Genomic DNA, 22,977 nt, shown 5'->3' on the forward strand with positions numbered 1-22,977 from the left:
CCATATGATAAATAGAAAAACCTTCCTTCAGGAATTCCTCCTCTTTTTTTTCTGTATCATTTCACAACCCCATTTATCCTTTGCTAATAACACTTTCAAACATCTATCCTCCTTTTGACTTTTTATCTTGTCTGTGCCCCTTTGTTCCCAGCCAGGCTCCCATTGTTTATGGGACACACGTCAACTGATCAGTGTAGAGCATTGGAGCATCACTGGTGTGGACTTGAAAGTCACAGACCTGGGTTCACATCCTGACTTCTGACCAGCTTTGTGACTTTGAGCAGTTATATAACCATGATTAATTTTATCATTTGGTTCCAGAGCTGCTTTTTTCTTCGGATGTTCTTGGCCCCTTGCAGCTTTGACCTTATATCTCTAGGAGAGGAAATGTCTGGGGATAAGCCAGAAAGGGTAGAAAAGGGTCCTGGATTTCTCTCCCAAGAAAAAGGCAGGTGAATGGGGTAGGGCTGGTAGAGGCAGGCCTGGGGCTGTCCTGGAGGGTAGATCAAGCTACTACTTGAATTTAACTGGTTGTCAGTAGAACAAGGGTCATTGACCAAGGGCAAGTGAGGGTTAGGTTGCCTGTGTGGAAGGGTGGGATAAAAGAGTCCTGTCTCTGATTGTGTCAGTATTAGGCTGAAGTGGGTGTTTGTGAAAAGCATTTAAGGTGAAGAGAGTAGGAGGAAGTCAAGGAAGCAGTACACTGCAAGTCCTTAAGAGCGCAGTCTGGATTTAGCTGAGTCCTGGCTCTGCCTCTTACTAGCCTTGTAACCTTGAGCCAGTTACTTATCTCTTCAAGATTTAATTGCTTAATTTATAAAATGGGGATAAAAGTTACCTACCTCATAGAGTTGTGAGGGAATACATTTAGCATTCTTAGAACAGTGCCAGGCACGTATTAAGTACTTGATAAATTTATAAATATTAAGTCAAGCTACGGGAAGAAGGAAAGCAGGCCTAATGAACTGTATAGTGGGGGTTGCTGCCTCTATGTACATCTAACTGATGACATCTGTCCTTCGTTATCTCCAGATAAAAGAGTCAATAATAGGAATCATTATTATTATTATTTTTTTTCCGGTACGCGGGCCTCTCACTGTTGTGGCCTCTCCCGCTGCGGAGCACAGGCTCTGGACGCGCAGGCTCAGCGGCCATGGCTCACGGACCCAGCCGCTCCACGGCATGTGGGATCCTCCCGGACCGGGGCACGAACCCGTGTCCCCTGCATCGGCAGGTGGACTCTCAACCACTGCGCCACCAGGGAAGCCCAAGGAATCATTATTTATACATGTTCTAATACTTCCTGATGTGTTTGCTTGTTCAAAACACACTTAAAAAGATGTTTTCCTTATTTGTTATTCCCTATACCTGGAAACAAAACTTATGAAAAAGAAAGACTTTAAATGATTATTTGCCACTTGTAACCTTTGCTGTTAAATGATAAATTGCGGGCTTGTTTTCTCTATGCATAATTTCTGTTGAATTTCACTGTAGATGTTTTAGTTTTTCTGTCTTTTTTGTTTTTTCTTTCCAGTTAATCAGTTATTTCAGCAACATTTACTACTTACAAATCTAAGAAGGATGAATCGTAGCAAATATAAATTGATGAAACATAGAATTAATTTTAGTGAGAAAATAAGTTTCTCAGTACTTATTGAAGTTTGTTCAGTTAAGAAGCCTACACAAATTCTATTGTGCATTTCACGTGTTTCATCTGTTGAGCACTAGTGAACCCTGTTAGGTTAGCATCCATGAACCTCTAGGTTCTAAAATCTATGTTCCAGTACCCTGAGGTAGCATCACAGAAGTCTCTTGGTGTTTTCCCTAATATTCCAGTAGCCACCACAGTACAGATGCCTTGTTGTATGTTTGTCATATAGCACTGAAAACAACCATAAAAAGAGAATTATCACCCCCATTTTATAAATGTAGATAATCAAGGCTTAGAAACTTGTTCAGAGTGACATGCCAGCAAGTGGCAGAGCCAGAATTTGAAAATTAGATGTCTGATTTCAAAGTTTGTGCTTTTAAAAACTAGGCCACCACCTGCTTCTCTCACCCACAATCAGTTGGAAGACTGCAAAGCTGACCCTTGGCGAAGTGGCCGGGCTTGTTTATTTCTTGCTGCTATCTAGTCTCTCCCATCACTTTACTGTCCTAATTTTGTGATCAGATTCATGAATGTAAAGGCTTAACTTGAAGAATCATCCAGTCCAGTGGCTCTCGAATCTAGCCAGTCATAAGAATCACCAGGACATTAATTTCTTTTAAAATTACAGTTAAGTTGGTTTTAGCCAGAGCCCAGGAACCTGCATTTTAACCATTCTACATGTGATTTTAACAGTCTGACAGGTTTGGGAACCACTTCAATTACATGAATCCCTTCCAAATACTCCCAGCAATTTTCCTGACAGGTAGTCATCTAATATCTGATAGTCTTCTGACAGGAACTCACTACCACCTTGCTAGGAAGGTTATTTCATTGGTAATTAGATGCAATGCTATGCTTCTATAGGGCTTTCATTTACTGTCCCATATGGATTGGATTAACTTCTTTGGACAGATTTTTATACTCCTTAGATATTGGCTTGGAGGTCAGATCCATGTTTGAATCTTCTCTGAACCTTACCTTCTTTGTGTAAAAGGAGTATGTTATTATCCACCTTGAAGGATAATATCAAGAGTTAAATGAAAAAAATAAACTGTTCTGGCTGGAAAGGTACTAAAATCAGCCAGATTTTTTTTAGTTTTATAAAAAACTATAGTTTTTTTTATAGTTCCAAACAGCCTTTTTTTTTATAGTTCCTTCACCTCATCAGCCTTTTTGGAAATAGTCCCACGTCTGCAGGGTTCTAGTTAGAAGTGTGGATATGTATGATAGAAGGCGCTTAGACACATTCTCGGATTGCCAGTGCCAGAAATAGGCTGTCATTTTGACTACTCATCAGCACACTTTTTTACCTCTGGCTTTTTCTTTGGACAGAGAATGTGATACTCATTCTTAGGGGTACAAACTTGCGTTTCTGGAAATTCAGCTTTACTCCATAAGTAATTGGAGTTTCCACTGATAACTTGAACCTAAAGCAAAATAAATGATGAGCAGCAAGACCCTAAAGGCAAAAGAAAAGACCGTCTTCAATTATATAGAGACCAAAACGGAGAACCAAAGAAAATATTCCATGTCTCTTCCTTATCCATCAGTAGAGATAGGTAACTGCTGAGTGTTAGTTAAAAAGGGAAAAAAATGGGGTGGAGGTAGAAAGGAGTTGGAGGGCAGCAGTAAAGAAAGAAATGTTGAGCACTTGCTTTTTGTCAAACATAATGTGAGTAAAATGAATACTTAAGTAATTTCACCCTAATCCTCACAGGTAAGATCCCATTTTACCAATGAGAATACTGAAGACATCGAGAATAACTAAGACAAGCCTCATGCCTGGTTAAATGTCAGGTCCAGATTCAAGACACCTAGGATTTTACAGAATGTGATTTAAAAAAAAATGTATTATACACACACAAATATATGTTCTTTAAGAAATAGATGTGACTTAGTTTTTATTGTATACATTCCTTTGTTGAAACACCTGTCATGCTCTAATTTTAATTGGTTATGTCTCCCTCTACCAGTTACTTAAAAACAGGGACTAGGTTATAACATTCATCTCTGAATCACCAGGGCCCAGCCCTACACTTGTGCATTAAAGGCTTGTAAAAATGAAATATCTCTCTGTGGCATTTGATAACATCTGTGCCCTCCACCCCTACTCCTCATGTGTGAGTCAAAAAATATATATATATACTATTGGAAGGGATGTTATAAATAATCTAGCTCAATCCTTTCATTTGTATAAAGGGAGGAATTTCAGGCACAGACTAGAGATCATGATGTACCCAAAAGCTCCTAATTGATTGTAGTTCTAGCACTCTTGCGTTCTGGTTCTCAATTCAGGGCTCTTCTTCGGACCTGCATCCAAACTTACTGCATTCATTCATTCAATAACCCTCTGGGTTCCTTCTCTGTGCTCAGAGTTGAGGAAGTGCCACCTTCCTTTCTGCCTCCCTGGATGGATATACAGCCATGCTTTCCAGAAACCAGAAGAAAACAGCTTCCCAAGATTTTAAGACTTAAACTAGAAAATGATCATTGTAGCTGAGATTTTTACCTGTTGTATCCCTTTTTGCTCATCAAGGCAGTCATTCTGTTATTCTGTTGCTCATAGGGGAGGAGAAGTGATCATTTGCAAAACTGGATAAACTTTTCAAGACCCTGAAAATAATCTCTCGTTGCTGTGGTTTGATTTGGTGTGGTTTTTGATGTTTATGACTGTATTGCTTTTCTTTAGCAAAAGCAAACTAAATCTGTTCTATAGTATTAAGTTAGGCCATGAACTGCATTTCCTTTTAGGCTCAGACTACTAAAAATAATTTGTAGGTGATGCTCTCCCATGGGCTTGAGTGAAATGCAGTAGAACAATTTATTTCTTCACTTAGTTTGTGTTAGCTCTCTGTTTTCAATTATTTCTTCACTTAGTTTGTGTTAGCTCTCTGTTTTCAAAATGTTTTTGAATCTAACATCATGAAAACATACTACCTTGGGTTAAAGTTTTTTTCCTGTGAGTGCTTTTCAAAAGGTAGTTTTAGTACTTTGGACACATTTTAATTTTTATAAAGTATATGTAATATATGGAACTTATCAGTAATAATTATTAAAGATACCCAATGAAATTACATTGAAACTACAGTCACCTTTTGATTTTTCAGGGAAGTGATTCTGTTTGTAGACTGAGAGTTCTTAGTTATGGTCTTCCTCTAGGGAAAAAAAAATCTCTATTCATTTGAATAGAGTATTCAGTTGATAGTAGAGGGAGGGGGGTGAAGCGTGGAGGGCAAAGCCAATTCACTTGACTCTTCCTTTTGAATTTACTTTTTTAGTTCATTTGAGAAAAAATTAGTCTGAAGTACTGGGACATATATTAAATAATTATTAGGGTAAAGGATACAATTTAATTAATTATGGAAACTTGTATTAAACTTAATGTTGCCAAGTCATTATTCTTAATGAAAAGAATGTGTTATTAAAACTACCTGGAATTTTGACTCACGTCATCAATCCATGGCAAGAAGCAAATGATATGGTTATTAATTTTATGAAGTAATTTTATGTATTGTCTTGTTCTGTTTTTATTTTTAGGACCGGAGTAGGCCCTATGACACTTTTAACTTGCACTCGTTGGAGAACTCCTTAATGGATATGATAAGGACTGATCATGAGCCTCTGAAAGGTAAACACTACCCTCCCAGTGGCCCACCAATGAGTTTCGCTGATATAATGTGGAGGAATCATTTTGCAGGTTAGGAATATTCATATGTCCATTCCTTGCTTGGTGTTTTAAACAAAAATCAGCTTTTTAATAATTGTGGTTTTGTTTCTGTTTCTTTTTTGTTTGTTTGTTTTTGTTTGCTTCTGTAAAGCATTGTGGAATGTATTTAAAGTTGATTTTTTTTTAAACCTGGGTTCAGCTACCTACCATAATCAAGGTTGTTTGCTTTAATCATAATGTCTGGCAGAAGCATGTGTTGGGTAGCTGAGGTCATGGTTTATAGCATGAGACCAGAAGCCAAATTTTTTGGGCTTTGTGCATTTGAAATGTTTAGCTGGACCTGGATAATTCATTTAAGTCCAAGTATACTGCAAGGAAGTATGAGATTTAATCTCCAAAGACTACTTCAGAAAACTTTGTAGGAAAGCGTTTCATTTTATTAAAATACAATCACTTTCCTAGTGTAGGAAATAACGCTACACAGACTTAAGAGCAGACAATGACCCTTTGCATTCTCTAAGGCTAAACATAAGGAAATGTTTTGGGTTAAATATAAGGCAGAAAGTCCCAAGGTCAGCAATATTAGGACTTCCTATATTTAGAGCCCATGTAAATTCAGAATAGAGGCTGATGTTACAATCATGTTACATTCATGATTACAGATAGTTCTTATTATGCAGTACAGGACTTTTCAGGGGCCCTGTGATATTTTAAAATACTGAAATGGAAATTTTCTGTGGAAATAGCAACCGTACTTGGGTTTAGAGCCTAACTATCTGAAAACTGGAAGCATTAGCCACAAGGATGCCTGTCTTATATGAACCCTTATGTCCTCTAGAGTTGTGAGGAATTTGAACCCCTGTGGTTCTCTGCAGGCTTTTATATAGGGTATGACTGACTGTGAACCTGATAGTCATTTCCTCATGCCACACCAAAAATCTGTTTCATCATTTTCTTGTCACACTCATGATTTTCTGCTGCTTTCCTCAATTTCCAGTGAAAAGAAACTAGTTAACAGGCTATGAAGAAAATAAAAGATTTTGAGAAAAGCTATATTTTAAGTCCTTCAGAAGTAGGAAAAAAGGCCTCTCATTTAGTCATTGTTATATTTAGTCACTGTTACCACACCTTTCTTCAGTAAAGATTAGGTACATGGTAATTTCACTTAGAAGTGTTTAAAAAAAAATCCAAAAAACAATATTCACAGACTGTTTTGTGTTTTTAGTATCTTCTAAGGATACATTTGTCTTCCTTCTCTACCACGAACAGCTGTAAGCCCATCCTAATTATTCTAAAATATTCAGTCCTTGTTCTTTATGCATACCTGTTTTATCTTGGTCTGTATTCTTCTAGCAATAAAAGATTATGAAAGGATCTTAGATTATAGTCTGTAAAATAATTTTCTAGAATTTTTTGAATATTGATTAAGCAGGAGCTGTTCTGCCCTGTTGAGAGTAGCACTGTCAAAGTGTAAGGAGGGTACCTCACTATGGGATAATGTAAATACCTTATTCTACTTGTGATGGCTCCTTTTTTATTTTATGTCCAACTACCTCTGCATAAATTTCTCCACTACACTTGCAAATGTGAGGTTTCATCTATAAAAGCCTTCTGAATTGTACTTATAGATATAATATGTCCTAATAAGTTGGAAGGCACTTAACATGTACTTTTTTACAGCCTCAATATGGTTACAACCACCCACATTGATTTCCTATTAATGGACTACTTCCCGTGGTCAATTACATCACCATGTTATTGTCCCCTGGTTAGGGTGTTTGAACTTCAGGCTTCCCTTTTCCAGCTGGGAGACTTTTACGTTTGGTTTATGGCACCATGTGTTTGATCCTTATTACTTCTAAAAACATAATTATGATGCTAGCGTTTTAAGGGAAAGATTTTCAGTAATATTTGATTTTTAAAAATGGAGCAAAGTATAATAACTAAAAGATAATTTAAAAATAAGAGAAACATTGTCATGGTGTATCTTTTTAAAATATTTTCCATATAATAAACATTATGTTTTTACCTTGTCTTTATAATTTATTGATAGACCTTAACTTTGGACTTTTAGGTTGTTTCCAGCTTTTTCTCCATTATAGGTAATGCTGCCATGGATGAGTTCTTGCACGTAGCTTTTTCTTAAGGTAAATTCATAGAGAGGGTCTCTGGCTCAAAAGATGTAAATGTCTAGGTGAATTGAGCTTTAAGAGAAAGGTGGTAGGATAGGGGAACTACCACATGGCTTCTGTATGAGTCTGTCCAGAAACACTTCCCCCTATCCATCCTGTTCTTCCTCCTAGCTTTAATATCCTCTTGTTTTACTTGAACATTATTTTGAGGGTCTTAAAATTCAAGTTAGAGAGTCATTGTTTTCTTGTGTGCTTATTTGTTTTGGTGTTTTTCTATGGATTTAGGTTTTCTTTAGAAAAAAATACATTCTTGCTCATTGTAAGAAATTCAAGTAGTACATAAAAAGACAAAAACAAAAGTGAAAAAACCACCTGAGACTTACTACCTAGAGATAACAAAGATTATTATTTTTATTAATATTCTTCCAGACATTTTATATTCTCTGTATAGGAAATGAAATTTCAACTCAGCCTTTCTGACTTTGTAGTCATTCAAACCTGGGTTTGAATTCTGGTTCTGCCTTTAGTTAGCTATTGATCTAGATAAATTAGCCTCTTTAAAGCCTTAGTGTCTTCATCATTAAAATAAAGCACCTACTTCATAGAGTGGGTGTGAAGGTGAGATAAAGTCCCTGACACTAGAAACTGCTCAAAAGTTATCTGTGATTTTTTTACCAGCAGTGGTAGTGGTGTGCCTACTGCCTGGCCTGGGTAATAAAGTAAACCTTTATATCCCTACAATATTTACTTCCTTCCAGCTAGACTGTAGCTAAATGTTGAAAGCTTTCGAATACAAGTTGTCAAAATTGTGTATTTGCAAAAGATATAAGTAGTGATTCTTGAAGGATAAACATTCTGTCATTATCAAAAACCACCTAAAGGAGAAAGAAAAATAATCCTCCTAAGTTTTGTTGGCTTTACAAAATTTTATACCTGAATAGTGTAAAGAAAGTATAATAAAATAGAATATCACATTCATGAAAAATAAAAGTACTTCATGATGTACTTAAAGTGAACATGGTAAAAATAAGTTCACAGTGATATTTCATTGTATAAATGTATTCAATAAGAAATCCCTTTATTCAACTGTTCTCTTGATTCAGGCAGAAAAAGGGTTAGTGGGAGAAATGACCGAATAGGAAGTTTAGGAAGTAATAAAACTTGTTTTAGTAAAGAGCTTTAACAGTTTTCCAATCATATTTCTACCTATACTAGATGAGCCTTAAAGATGTTTGTAGGAAATTAAAAAATTTTTTTAATTAAAAAAAACCTCCTCCCCATGTTAAAAATGTCAAGTAATGTAGAGAAAAAGTCAAACTGAGCTTTTTTCACAGAACCCTGAGGAATGTCTTCTGCAGTGTTGCTCAGATCACAGAACGCTTATTTAAACAAAAATTAATTTAAATAAAATAAAAACTAATTTTGGGGGGGGCTTCTTAGATCTCAAACTACAGTTCTTGATTGTAGCAGAATAACATTTTAATAATTACCTGTTGTCTCTTACCATAACTTAGGTATGACTTCTCCTGTCTTTCATTTGAGAAAATGTCTCCAGGACATGAGAAGGAGGGTTTTGAGAAGGGTGATGAACTAATAAAAACTATCCCTTATTTCTTTTCTGAGTACAGAAATCCTTGGGTCAGTAGAGGTATGAGTGAGGCCTGGGTGGGAAGAATTGTCCTCTGCCCTCTTTTCTAGTGGATGCAGGGAATGCCAACTCTCCTCATGATTATGAGGATTAGGGGGATTTCTGGCATCGGGAGAGTTAGGATTAGGAAAGGGGAAAATGTTCCTCCTTGCACCCTCCTTACAACTGTCCCCCGGCTTGCTACCGATGATGAGGGTTCACCTAGCCACTGGGGAACGCCTCTGAAAACCCAGGGACGTAAGGTTTGATTATTCATACCCTCTCTTGGGATTATTATTCAAAAAGGACAAAGTGATGAGAGAGAAGAAGAATAGGGAAAAACCAACACAGTGCATTGGGCAGGGTAGGTGACATTATGAAGCAAGGTCCCATTGCCTGGCTGGGGTAGTACAATATAGCAGAGTCCTTGGCAAAAAACAGGGAGGAATCACCTTTCTCTCATCCCTTGTAGTCTCCCTGTTATAACAGAAGAGTAGGCTTGGCTGGGCACTTGGGGGTAGAGCCTGATGAAACATTTTTGTATATTTGAATTTTCTCTTCCTTCACCACTCATGGAACTGAAATTTGAAAAATGAAAAGAGCAGGTGTCAGCTGAGAACTGATATTGAAGGGTTTGTTTTTCAAATGTATACTGAATCTGGGAAAAAATAGCAGCTATCCTCTGATAATAGTGCTTTAAAACATTTAAATTGACAGAAACTTGGAAGAAATAATGCCATCCCTTTGGTATTATAGAGGCATTTTTCTTTATTCATCATAATTTAAATTTAGTATTACAGAGCCTTTCAGAAAATTGGTCCCTTTTGTGGAATGTTGAGGTCACCTTGTTTTAGAAAAAGTGCACCTTCATTACATTTAGTTTATTCAGAAAAATATAGAGTCTCTTTACGTACTTGAATTATTACTCCAGTTCTAATTTTGTACTACCTCCCTTTGGCCCATATCAGTCTGCTTGTATAAAAGTTTGCACATCCCAGAAACTGTTAGGGCACAGGTTCGAAGTTAGCAAGAAGTCATTGTTCCTCTTCTACACAAAAGGGAAGACAACAGATAGAAGTTGAGTGATTTTGTTTTTATAGGTTATTCCCATTAATTTGCCCAATGATCCTTTCAATGTAGCACTATAATCACCTGAGAGTAAGAAAAAGGTTAAGGGTTCTTTAATCCTGGGTACTACCTCTGGAAATTCTGATTTAATTGTTCTAGAGTACAGCCTGAAATGAGGCAATGTAGGCACAAAGGAATTGATAACATACCAAAAATTATTCACAACTGGTATGCAAAGAAACAAGGATTTGACCTCAGGTCAAAGCTCACCTTTTTTGCTTCGTGGTTCTTTGGAACACATTTCGAATATTATAGTACCATACTTTCATAATTTTTCCTTAAAAGGAACTTGAAGCACCATTTTATTGTGTTCTTACATATCACATTATTGTACCTTGTAGATACTTTTTCTGAGGGACTGTCTCTTCAACTTTATAGAGAAAATTAGTAGGAAATAGAATCTAGTAGAATATGCATTGTCTTATAACGTTTTCTAGAACACAGCACTCACATTCTGTTATGTAAAGGTCTCCAAAGGACTTGACTTTTTAGAACATGTGGGGATGATTAGAGAAAGATAGTTGCTCCCTATCTCATAAGGAATTGCAGAAATGAAGAGGTGACTTTCATAATTAGTTACAAATTAATAAAAATTCCAGCTTTTATTTTGGACATATGAAAGTATGGGTTTAGTTTGACTCTGAAACTTTGAATAGCAGTAGAGGCAGTTTGTTATAACTAACATCTTAAATATAAATATGAATTGAGCTTATGAGACTGTGATTTTTACAGTCTGAATAGCCATATGTAACCCTATTCTCCAACCTCCCCCTCCATCCTCTCCCACCCCCATTTATCAGGCCTTGTGCAGTGGGGAAAGTGGGACACGGTCTCAGATTTCCACAGCATCATTTAACTCAGTAAAACTAAGTATGCCTTCCAGTTTTCGAAACCTTATATTTTACACTATACTTAAAAGATAGCTAGCTGACAAGAACAATTTAAAAATAGCAGACCATGGACAGGTGACAAAATGTCACACTGGCAGCACCAGACTGCATTAACAAAAATCACCAGATGTCACACACTTGATTTCTATTTTCACAGCTGATTAAACAGCAGTATTTGTTGGACAAAAGGAAGAAAAAAGAAATGGCCTCATCTGAATTTGGAGTCAGTTTTTCTTTTGCTGTTGGTATTTTCTCTCTCCTTCAAAATCCCATAATAACTGTAAAACTTAAGGCATACTATATAATAAAATATTATAAAATAAACCTAATTTTAGAAAAGAAACCTTTATACATATATACTTCCTAAACTTGCAGGCTATAAATGAAAATGTTAGCAGAGCTTGTCTTTGATTGGTGATCTTGTTTTCTTCATTTTTCTGTATTGTCTAATTTTTCTCCAATGAAAATAAATTGTATTTTATAATCTAAACATTAATTTTTGAAGAGGTAGAGAAAGTAGCTTAAAGAAGCCTTAAGTGGTTTACTAAAAAGAATTTGGGAAAAAATTAGATTACATTTAAGTAATTGGTTCTTATGGTTCTGACGTTGAACTAGAGTTTCGTATAAAATCTTTGGTTGATGATCTTCATCTAGAGATCATTAAAGTCAGAGGCCAACAGAGTTAGGAAGGATACCAGGAAAGGCAAAAGAATTTTCTGCTTTTCAGCAAGTAGTGATGCCTTCATCTACAAAACATTGCCTAAGGCTCTTGTTTTGCCGCATCTTTAGAAAGACTGAATTGGAAGTTATTGGTGTAGGATAGAGGATGATAATTAGAAAACTACTGAGCTTCTTTTCAGTTTCATCTTGCCAGGTTGAAAAGTCCCAAGACCTGATGGAAAGAGTACAAAAAGGATCCAACTTCTAGAGGACTGCAGAGAGGGGCATCCCTTAACGTTAGAGAACATAAGTAGTTCCAGAAACGTATAAAAACTATTATTTGATATAGTGGTTGTAAACTACATAATTCTTTACCATAAATGATTGTAGCACAGGAAATAAAAGAAGTTGAATGAGCTAAATTTGGGCTTGCTTGGATTGCTTGATAACCCGTTATTATTCTGAGAACGTTTAGGGAACATCCCTAGTTTATAGGAACAACACCCATATCTGAATATTCCTAGGTCAGAGATTGAAAGACCCTCTCAATGTGCCATTTCCTTAAATTCTGCTCAGCAGTGATTGGGTTTTTTAGGCAGACTTTCCAGTGACTGGTTGCTTATTGCTTAGTTTGAATACCTCAGAATATGATAAGTAAATCACAAATAATTAATACATCTTCCTTTTCCCCAAGTAATTAATATATCCTCTGCTCTTAAACCTGGAGGCTATTAGTTGAAATATCTTATTCAGACTTGTCATCTTATAGAACAGAGGCTGGCTAACATCATCTGTAAAGGGCCAGAGAGTAAATATTTTAGTCCTGTGGGCCATATAGTTTCTGTTGCACATTCTTCTTCTTTTTTTTTTTTTTTTTTTGGCGGTACGCGGGCCTCTCCCTGTTGTGGCCTCTCCCATTGCGGAGCACAGGCTCCGGATGCACAGGCCCAGCGGCCATGGCTCACGGACTTAGCCACTCCACAGCATGTGGGATCTTCCCGGACCGGGGCACGAACCCGTGTCCCCTGCATCGGCAGGCAGGCTCTCAGCCACTGCGCCACCAGGGAAGCCCTGCACATTATTCTTTGTTTTTTAATTTCTGTGTTTGTTTTTACAACTTTTTAAAAATGTAGAAATGATTGTTGGTTTGGAGGCAGACAAAACAAGTGGCCAGCCCCCTGTTACTATAAGGACAAAGGTCTGGACACAGGCATTATGCCCAAGGTCGTATAACTAGTGAGTGGTAGGGGCAGCACAAGAACCCTAAATTTTTAGGCCAGTCATTGTCCCCCACTATATCTGTTATATAAATTTTACATCTTTCTTCTGGTCGCCATTCTGATCATTATGTTGCATTTTTGAGCCACCGTGAAATCTTTATCTTTTAATTCCCTCTAAGCTTCAAGTTTGTATACTTCTTTGAATTCATTATTTTGCCGCTTGAATTTGAAGGGCAGTATGAATTGTTTAAATAAAATGCTTAATCCAGGGAGTGGCATGTTTAAATTGGAATGTGGGAGATGTGTTAATTTTTCCTATTATAAGGGAAGCTTCTTTTTTGTTTTGTTTTATTTCTTTGTTGTTATTGAGACTTTAGCTTTGTTTTAAGATTTTTCATGTGTATGTTTTATGACTTGATTTAAAACTGTTTTAACTGCTATGGCCTTTGATAGCATTGTTATAGATTAATTTGTTTTAGTTTCTTGTAATGTTCATATTGTACAATGTATTTATGATTATATTAAGCATTCTCTGTGCTTAAAGTAAAATTATTTTATTTTTTAGGACGCATGGGAATAAATTTTCATCATCCAGGAACAGATAATATTATGGCACTTAACAGTAAGTCTTCATATGAAATATTCTGTAAAATTAGCAGTTAAGTCTACAGCATGTAATTTCCACTTTCTCAGCTGTTCATTACATTTCGGCCTTCACTGAGTGCAGTGTAGACCATTATTCTATACCCGTGCTTTTCAAAGTGTGGACCCTGAACCAGCAGCATCAGCATCATTTGGGAACTTATTAAAAATACAAAATCTCAGGCCCCATTACAGATCTGCTGAATCAGAAACTTTAAGCATGGGGCCCAGAAATCTGTGTATGACCAAGTTCTGTAGATGATTCTGATGCAGGCTAAAGTTTGAGAACTGCTACTGTAAACCAGGGGTTGACAAACTACAGCCCTGTGAGCCATATGTGGCCCACCGCCTGTTTTTGTAAATAGTTTTATTGAAACACAGCCAAACCCATTCATTTATGGATTGTCTTTGGCTACTTTTGTTCTACAGTGGCAGAGACAAAAAAACCTAAACTCTTTATTGTTTGGCCCTTTACAGAGAACTTTGCTGACCCTTGCTGTATACCACTGTGTTAGGGGGGAGGAAGGAGGGGAGGAAGAAGGAGGGAGATGATAGAGAGGGACTGGGCTAGAGAGTGTGAATAAATAAATCAACTTATTGTAACTCAGAATTTTCTCATTGTGGTAGATAGCCAACAGGTGCTTCAAACTGGACGTAAGGGGTTTCCCATTAGTGGAGTTTGCATAGGAATAGTGGCGATAACTTTGCTGCTTAGAAATGGTTTTGTCAGTATACTTGTTGGATTGGGTTCTGGAGCATCAAAACCTTATTAGCCAGAAAGTCATTGTATTAATACTGCAAGAAATATCTGGCTGGCATCAACTCTCCTTCCTAGTGTCTGTGGACCAAATAGCTTTGCAGAAGAACAGTCTCTAAATGGAAATTGTCCCTTGTCTAAAGGACCATACAAGCCATTGAATCCCTCAGGATATAAGTTTTCTCCTCTATCAAATGAGTGATATCAGGTTGTCCCCTCTCATCCTCCCTGACATACAAGCTGACTCTCAATACACATGGAAGACCTGCTGGGTAAATCTACGGTTGTCTACAATATTACCCCTTTTCTTCTTGCTTGAGTAAGGATGTTGAAATGCCATTAGTGTTCCTTAGGGCATATTTTAGGTTATCTCTAAAATATATATTCCATATTTCTTTTGGTTCTGACATGTAGCCTACCTTCCAAGGAGCACTGGTAAGAACTAGCACTGCTGGCATTGTTTGATAATGCAGGTCCTAATCCACTCCATGCATATTTTGTTCTAAATAGCTAGCATCTCCTCTTTTTGAGGGTCTTGGAAACAATGGGAGTTCCAGACTATCCACCTCTATTTTCTGATTTCTAGAAGAAAGATCACTTTACAGTTAGATTCTGTTACCGCTAACTTTTTTTCTAAAAGTAGGTATTTTTGAGGTGAGGATTAATAAACATGCCTAACTTGCCAAGCCACAGCAATTTCGTGAAACTTTGTGAAAACACTTCAGTTAGATGATGGGATTTAGAAATGAATGTAAAAGAAAAGAACAGTATGATAGTGTGTCTGCCTGCAGGAATAAGTGTGTATTTTAGAAAAGACCTAATTTGACATGGTGTAAGTCCTCTTCTGCAAGAGGGAGAAGATATAATTTATGATTTTCCATGTAAAAAATGAAGCTAAAGGACACTTTTGTTTTTAAAAGGTTTTGATTCTCTTTGATTTGATTCTCTTTAATCTCAGCTTTTAAATAAGAGATTTCATTTATGTTCTTTCCACTTTGTACATGTTGTTTAAATCCCCCTTTCAGCCTTGAAATTTCTTCATCCTTAGTAAGAGATGAGGAGACTGAATTAGGTCATCTTAATGATTGCTTTCGGAATGAAGATTCTGTGATGTTGTAATATTTTTTAAAGTACCAAAAGGGTCATTTTGCCAATATCTATATCATGTTGATGAGTTATGCATATTTCAACATAATGGCAGATACCAGAGCACACCTATCTTCAAATGACTCTGTGGGTCCTGCCCTATAGGCTCCTCAAAGTAAACCGTAAAAACCACTGGGGTTTGACATTTGCATACGTCAGTTCTCTTTCAAAGTTGACTTCTACTTGAAATGATCAGAATAAACAAAATATCCTCCTTGGTAGATACTTGTGAGGTCTACAGGTTTTGACAGATTTGCTGTGATAAAGCTTTTTTTCCCCTTTTGTGTAGTTGGGCCCAGCCCATCTGGTGACGTATGTATGTAACACATGCACAAACACACCTATGTATTTTTTGTCTTCCCTTTTATGCCTACCATTCGTCAGCTCAACAGTTACTGTCCTGTGACTGGTCTGTCCTTATTTTCCCTCAGCCTTCATATAGATGAGGTCACAAATCACTAAATCTTTATTAATTCAGAATTTACAATTATTGAAAGGGGCTGGGTTGAAGTTGAACTATATTTTCAGACAAGAAGATACTGGCTAATAAAATTTAAAAGAATTGAGTCAAGGGTTAAATTTTTTAAAAAAGGAAATGTGAGACAGTTGTAGTTCCTTTCTTATTAACCGTTTTTGGTATGCAAAATTGATGCTTCCTAACTCTGTTCATAATGCTGCCATTCACCATGTCTTCAAAAAATCTCCCATTCTTTCACTTCCTTGAGCTCACCCAAACCCAAATCTCTCCTGAAAATACCATGTTGTCAGCTCTCCTGACTTGATGAGACAGACAGCGGTGTCAGGGTGAGCATTCTCACTTCTCATTACTACTGCCCAACTTTAATTAATTAATTTGTTTTTAATTAATTAATTTGTTTTGGCTGCGTTAGGTCTTCGTTTCTTCATTGCAGTGCGTGGCCCTCTCACTGTCGCAGCCTCTCTTGTTCCAGAAGACAGGCTCCAGACGCTCAGTAGTTGTGGCTCACGGGCCTAGTTGCTCCGCGACATGTGGGATCTTCCCAGACCAGCACTCGAACCCGTGTCCCCTGCATTGGCAGGCAGATTCTCAACCACTGCGCCACCAGGGAAGCCCCACTACTGCCCAACTTTGAATGGGCCAGTTTCCCATTTTTCGGTGTTTCTAGTGCATGTCTTCCACCTATACCTTCCTCTCAGAATCACCACTGCTGATGACATCTAGAAGCCAGAAAATGGAGCTTGGGAGAAGACGGTAGGAAACCAACTGTAGAAAACAGTAAACCTGTAGATATTTAGGGTGTGGAAAGACTAGCAAAATTTGTGTAAAGCCAAAGACTCTCCTGATTTTTGCTACTCAAGACCATGAATTTAGTTAAGAATTAGCAGGCCAACCTTTGGGGAGGAAACTAAGAGACACATCTAAATTTTGGCTGTTACTGAAAATTTTAGTCCTCAAGTATTGTAGAATACAGAAGTGGAGATGAGAAGAAATTCTGATCCATCAGTAAGATCTGCCACTTGTTTGCTATTTCCAAAATACAGTTAGTTCTGAAACAATATGCCCCTTCCATTTAAACAGTTAATGTATTTTTTCTTAACTTTCTAATAATGCCCTCTTTTCATCCTCTTCACCCTTATACCAAAGATACTAGAAGTTTGCATAATGTATTTTTATTTTTCCTGCTGGAGAAGGAAGGAGGCTATGAGAGTGCTTCCAGCTATATCTGTAGTAGTTTTATCAGCAAGATTTTTTCTAACACTTAAGGGTAGTTTGTGTTTTTTGTTTCTTTGATTGTATGTGGGTTTTGTGTATGTGTGCGCGTGTGTGTATACCTGCACTCTAGGTATAGAGTTGAGTTTAGCAGTTGTGGGCTTGTATGGGATTGATGCCTGACTTGGTGCTTTTTCCTCTATTATGATGATCCTCAGAAAAGGATATTGGTGCTCCATCATTAGTCAAGTGACCAAATTTATGCTCAAGTTAATGGTCAAATCCAGAATGCCTGGTCTTGTGATTTACTCTAGGAGAATCACTGCTGAGTATATCCACTTTATTCCTCTTGACTGGTCAGCTTCTCTTTTTTCAAGTAGAGAATGGGCTTGGAAAAACTGAAATATCAGGAAGTTGCTTGATGAGTACAACGTTAGAAACAGGGGGAGCAGTGTGGCCTAAGGGATAGTATCACTCAGCTTCAGGGAGGTATCTTCCAAGTAGACTAGAAGGCTTGTGAAACCTGGAGATGAGCAATAAATTAGCATAGCCATGAAAAGCATTGTTTAGAATCCAGCATATCTGGTCCCACTTCTTAGAAGCTGTATGACCTTGGGGCCACATTCTTAACTTCTTTGTCTCTGGTTTCTTCACCTGTAAAATGGAGATAATGATAACTAAAGTGGCTATATATAAATCTTGTAAAGTTTAGCATTGCGGCCTAGTAGATAATGCTCAGGTGAACTGCTGTCATGATTGCTTGTATCAGAGCTTTAGTGCTGCCTTTTATTTTATTTATTTATTTTATTTATTTATTTATTTTTGGCTGTGTTGGGTCTTCGTTGCTGCATGAGAACTTTCTCTAGTTGCGGCGAGCGGGGGCTACTCTTCATTGCAGTGTGCGGGTTTCTCATTGGGGTGGCTTCTCTTGTTCTGGAGCATGGGCTCTAGGCACTTGGGCTTCAGTAGTTGTGGCACGTGGGCTCAATAGTTGTAGCTCGCGGGCTCTAGAGCGCAGGCTGAGTAGTTGTGGCGCCCAGGCTTAGTTGCTCCGTGGCATGTGGGATCTTACCGGACCAGGGCTCGAACCCATGTCCCCTGCATTGGCAGGCAGACTCCCAACCATTGTGCCACCAGGGAAGCCCTAGTGCTGCCTTTTAAAGATTTCCTTTTCTTTGCATGTTAGACTTCCAAAACATATCTTACATTGTTTGTGTTTAGATAGAGGTTTTCCTGATGGAATTTAAGACAGCACACCTACAAATCACTAATAGGCTAGAGTGGCTGTCCTGCAGTATATTACCATCTCTTTTTGTGTGAATCTTTTTTTCTGCGTGAAATGCTTCCTGTCTCTGTCTCCTGACTGAAACATGCACTCTTTGGGGCTTAGAGTTGCTGTATCTTTCATGATGTTTGGTACTTTTGAAGATGCTCTGCAGTCATGTTTGGAATGTAAAATGGGATAGTCATTTTGGACAACAGTTTGACAGTTTCTTAAAAAAGTTAAACATACACACCTACCATAGGATGCAGCAGTTCTATCTTAAGAATTTACCAATGTCCACACAAAGATGTGTATGTGAATGTTTAAAGCAGCAGTATTCATGATAGCCAAAATTATAAATAATCCAGATGTCCCTCAACTGGAGAATGGATAAACAAATTGTGGTACGTTTGCACAGTGGAATACTATTCTGCAATAAAGAAGAGCGAACTGTTGGACTTCCCTGGTGGCACAGTGGTTAAGAATCCACCTGCCAACGCAGGGGACTAGGGTTCAAGCCCTGGTCTGGGAAGATCCCACATGCCGCAGAGCAACTAAGCCAGTGTGCCACAACTACTCAGCCTGCGCTCTAGAGCCCGTGAACCGCAGCTACTGAGCCCATGTGCCACAACTGCTGAAGCCCACACACCTAGAGCCCATGCTCTGCAACAGGAGAAGCCACCGCAATGAGAAGCACACACACCACGTCAAAGAGTTTCCCCCACTCGCCGCAGCTAGAGAAAGCCTGCGCACAGCAACGAAGACCTGCGCACAGCCAAAAATAAATAAATTAATTTAAAAAAAGGGACGAGCTGTTGATTCATGCAACAACATGAATGACTCAAAATAATTATGCTGAATTTAAAAAACTAGACAAAGAAAGAGTACATACTAGATGATTCCATTAATATAAAATTCTAGCAAATGTACTCTAATCTATAGTGACAGAAAATACAACAGCTTTAAGAATATTTTGAAGTAATATTGTCCCCCCTTTTTCAGAGGAGGGCTTAGATTCTTGGAGGAGTCATGTTTAGATAAGGATGGCTTCTGGTTGAGCAAGTCTCTGAATCTCCGAAGTCTCTCTTTAGTTGAAAAAACCTACAGGAGGACAGTTATGATACTCTGACTACCTCATTATTTTTGTGAGATGTAGATGAGATTAGGCACAGGTACAAATAAGGTGTTAGTATTGCTACATTTGGAAAGTAGGGGGCATAGTCTTTTTAGAGAAGAGGGTCTAAACAGTAGTTTTGTAATGTAACAGAGGTTCAGTTTTATTTAAATTAAAAATTTTCATGCAATTCATTTTTTGATATCTCTCAGCTTGTAACTACAGCCTGTTCCAAGTTATGAAACGAATAAGAAATTTGAAGTGCTGTTAGATTATACAAAAGTTATGTGCCTTATTTGTCAGCTGAACTATAAAGCCAGTAGAGCCTTATACATCAGTAGGTATCTTCTACAGCTTCTTAATAATTGCAACCTCTAACCCAGTAATTTGAACTTAATACAGCTAAACTTGCTATCCCATATGATAATTATGAAATAAAAAATTTGTTTCCACAAGTCAAAAAAAAAAAAGAAATTTGAAGTTCCACTTTCGCTCTGACAGGGAGGGATGATTGTTTGCCGTCACTCTTCCTTATCAAACTTTTAAAAACACTGATAAATTGAGGAGTCCTAGAATAAAACCTTGGATGTTTGAAGACTTAAATTTTTAATATCTTTAAAAAAACCCAAAAAGACATTCATCTGCTTGAGAAACTCTGAGGTCATTGATTGTTAACACCTTGTACACAGCTGATGCACCAAGAAACTTGGAGCTTTAGATCATGCTGCCTTCCACTTTTTTCCTCTTATTAATGCGTTGAAAATATTTTAGAAGACTTCACTTCTATTTCTATTTGAACTGAGGGCTGCCAGAGGCAATGTGAAAGGGTTTTGGTATGAACTTTGCATTTGGCAGACTCTGGTGTGGCTGCGGAGACTCCTCTTCCCCCTCCCCACTCCCTTTCATTCTCTGCTGAGAGTGAACTCCTTGGGGAGCGGCTCAGCTGAGAGGAAGTGGCAGAGGGAGCTGAACACATGATGCTTTTATGCCAAAATGGGAATAGAGCCAGTTTTGCTAGAATTTCAAATGGAATTTTCCAAAATTTGAAGAGTACATTGTATTTCTGCTCACCATGAGTGGATATAAGTAAATAGTTTTTTGTTTTTTTTTTTTTTAGCAGAGTAATAAGATAGTGAAGGAATTATTTTGAGATTCTCAGATTAAAGACTTTGTCTTTGAGTATTTTGAACTTTTGGAAGACAAGATCCCTGTTTCTCTCTGAACAGATTTAGAAGTAAAATTAGTATATAATTGTGGAATGAATATATTGTAAATGATGGCTAATTTAAAAATGCAGAATAGTAATCAGAAGGACATGTAATGATCTACGCTCAAATTTCAAACTATTTTGGGTAGATGCTGCACATGAGCATGGTAGGGGACCTGAGGCGTTGTTGTTTTGTTTTGACCTTCTCATTTTACAGATGGGGAAGCTGAGGTTCAGGAGACTATGTGAACTGGCTAGGGTGACATGATGGAGCCAGAACCTTCTGGATCAGAACCTTCTGCCTCCAGGTTGAGGGTGATAACCTTTGCTTTAAATACTTAATTGTTAAGAGTGGTTATATTATTTTTATACTCGTTTAACACACACAAATTCAGTGTCTCTGGGAAAATCATTTTTCTAATATTACTTGTCACCTTGTTTATGCTCTGAATGCTTAATGAATCCTCTTTTCCTGAAAAATAGAGTGATATTCCTGGTCTACATGGCCTGGCATCGAATATTGTAAAGAAGTGAACTCTGAAATTCTTGACTTACTTTACTGGATTTTGGAAGAAGTTCTTTGTGTGTGTGAATATGTCTAAAGTGTCAGGATTTGGGTGCTTCGACCTAATAATAAAGATGCAGGAAACTGAAAAGTTACCTTTTTCCTGTGGACCTCCCTGTTTGCTTTGTCCACTTGTGTCAGCAGTAGAACCTGGATTTCTCTTTTATAGCACTCATCACACTTGTGATTAACTATTTTAATGTTGCTGTTTCACTTTAATATGTATGCTTCAAGAGGGCAGAGAATGAACTTCTTTTCATAGCTGTTTGTTGGTTTCCAGTGCAATGCCCAGCCCATAGAGTAGGTACTCAGTCTGGAAGACTGGAAGAAAGGGAAAGATATCTCAGAGAGACTGTGCAAAGCACAGTATAACAGCCTTAGAGAATATCTAGTCCACCTTAGTTCCTTCCTAAAGATTTGTTTTAACGTTTCCTTTTGGAAGATGGTACTAACATATATGGATCTAGCAATTAACAGTTTACAAAGTGCTTTCACACACCTGTCTCTGCCATTGTAATGCTTAAAATGGTTTGCCAGTGCATGGTCAAAATTTTCCTTGAGCACCAATTTCACCCCAGAATTATTCTCTTATCCAAACAAACTATGGCTGTGTGATAGAGCAATATATGAAACTGAATGCAGTTTTTCAGATAAAGCTGGAGACTTCAAAAGATTTTCTAGATTTCAGCAAGTTTTAAGAATGCTTTGTGATTTGTTTCCTTCTGCTATTGGGGCACTTTGATAGAAAACAGAGAATCATGGTCATTCCTTTCATCTTTATTGCATCCTTGTTTAAAACATGGCAGTGTCCTCATTTTCTAAAAAAGGTAAAGGAGCTTGCTGATGTCATACAGCCAGCAAATAATCATCTATGACTTGGACACACAGATTAGCCTGCTAACCAGTCCTTTAATCCGAAAGAGCAGTGATGTCTGCTCTTTTGGGTTTTCCCAAAAAGATCACTCAGGCTTCCTTTAATAGCAGTTAACTAAATAATACTTTATTGATTGTAGAGAATTAGTGCATTTCTGAAAATGATCAGTTTTAATTTTACAACGTAGTCTCCCTTATTAGTGGCAGGAATTTTAACACACTGCCTCTCAGGCCTCTAGTATATGCATACTGGAAATCTGAGACTTGGACGAAGACTTGGTATGCCGGTGATCCGGAGGGAAAGTTAAGTACCTGAAACTTTGCCTTCTTTTCTTCGTTAGCCTACACACACACATACCTTTGTTATCTGACTAAAGTTGTTGTTGTTTTTCCAGCCTAATATAGTGGAAATAATGTAGTTTGGAGGGACCAAAGCTATCTGAGCTTAAATCCTGGACCCATCATTTGTTTGTTTCCTTGGGAAAGCTACCCATATTTTTTATTTTAAATGGACACATTAATCCCTTCTTTACCAGCAATAAGGTTAAATGTGCAATGCTCCATTACCAAACCTGGCAAGAAATACATACCTAACAAATGCTAGTCTCTGATGCTTCCCTCTTCTACCCATTTGCCCCCTTTTTTTCCTTTTGAGTTAGCAGTAATTCTTAATCCTGGCTCTACAATCAAAATAGGAACCAAAATAAATAACCTATATGGGAAAAGAATCTGAAAGAATGGAAA

General features: G+C 37.5%; 1 protein-coding gene across 4 annotated transcripts in view; it reads left to right on the top strand.

Annotated features, from left to right (window-relative positions):
- CPEB3 (cytoplasmic polyadenylation element binding protein 3) overlaps positions 1–22,977 on the top strand; it is a 147,827-nt gene that overhangs the window by 35,199 nt on the left and 89,651 nt on the right. For 3 of the 4 annotated variants that reach the window (XM_065893825.1, XM_065893824.1, XM_065893827.1), the window contains exons 2-3: positions 5,189–5,348; positions 13,541–13,597. In XM_065893825.1, coding sequence (XP_065749897.1) covers positions 5,189–5,348; positions 13,541–13,597 — 217 coding nt within the window. The remainder of the gene's footprint in view (positions 1–5,188; positions 5,349–13,540; positions 13,598–22,977) is intronic. The other variant, XM_065893826.1, reaches the window with a different exon arrangement.

This window comes from Phocoena phocoena, chromosome 16 (genome assembly GCF_963924675.1).
Source record: "Phocoena phocoena chromosome 16, mPhoPho1.1, whole genome shotgun sequence".
NCBI classification, from domain to species: domain Eukaryota; kingdom Metazoa; phylum Chordata; class Mammalia; order Artiodactyla; family Phocoenidae; genus Phocoena; species Phocoena phocoena.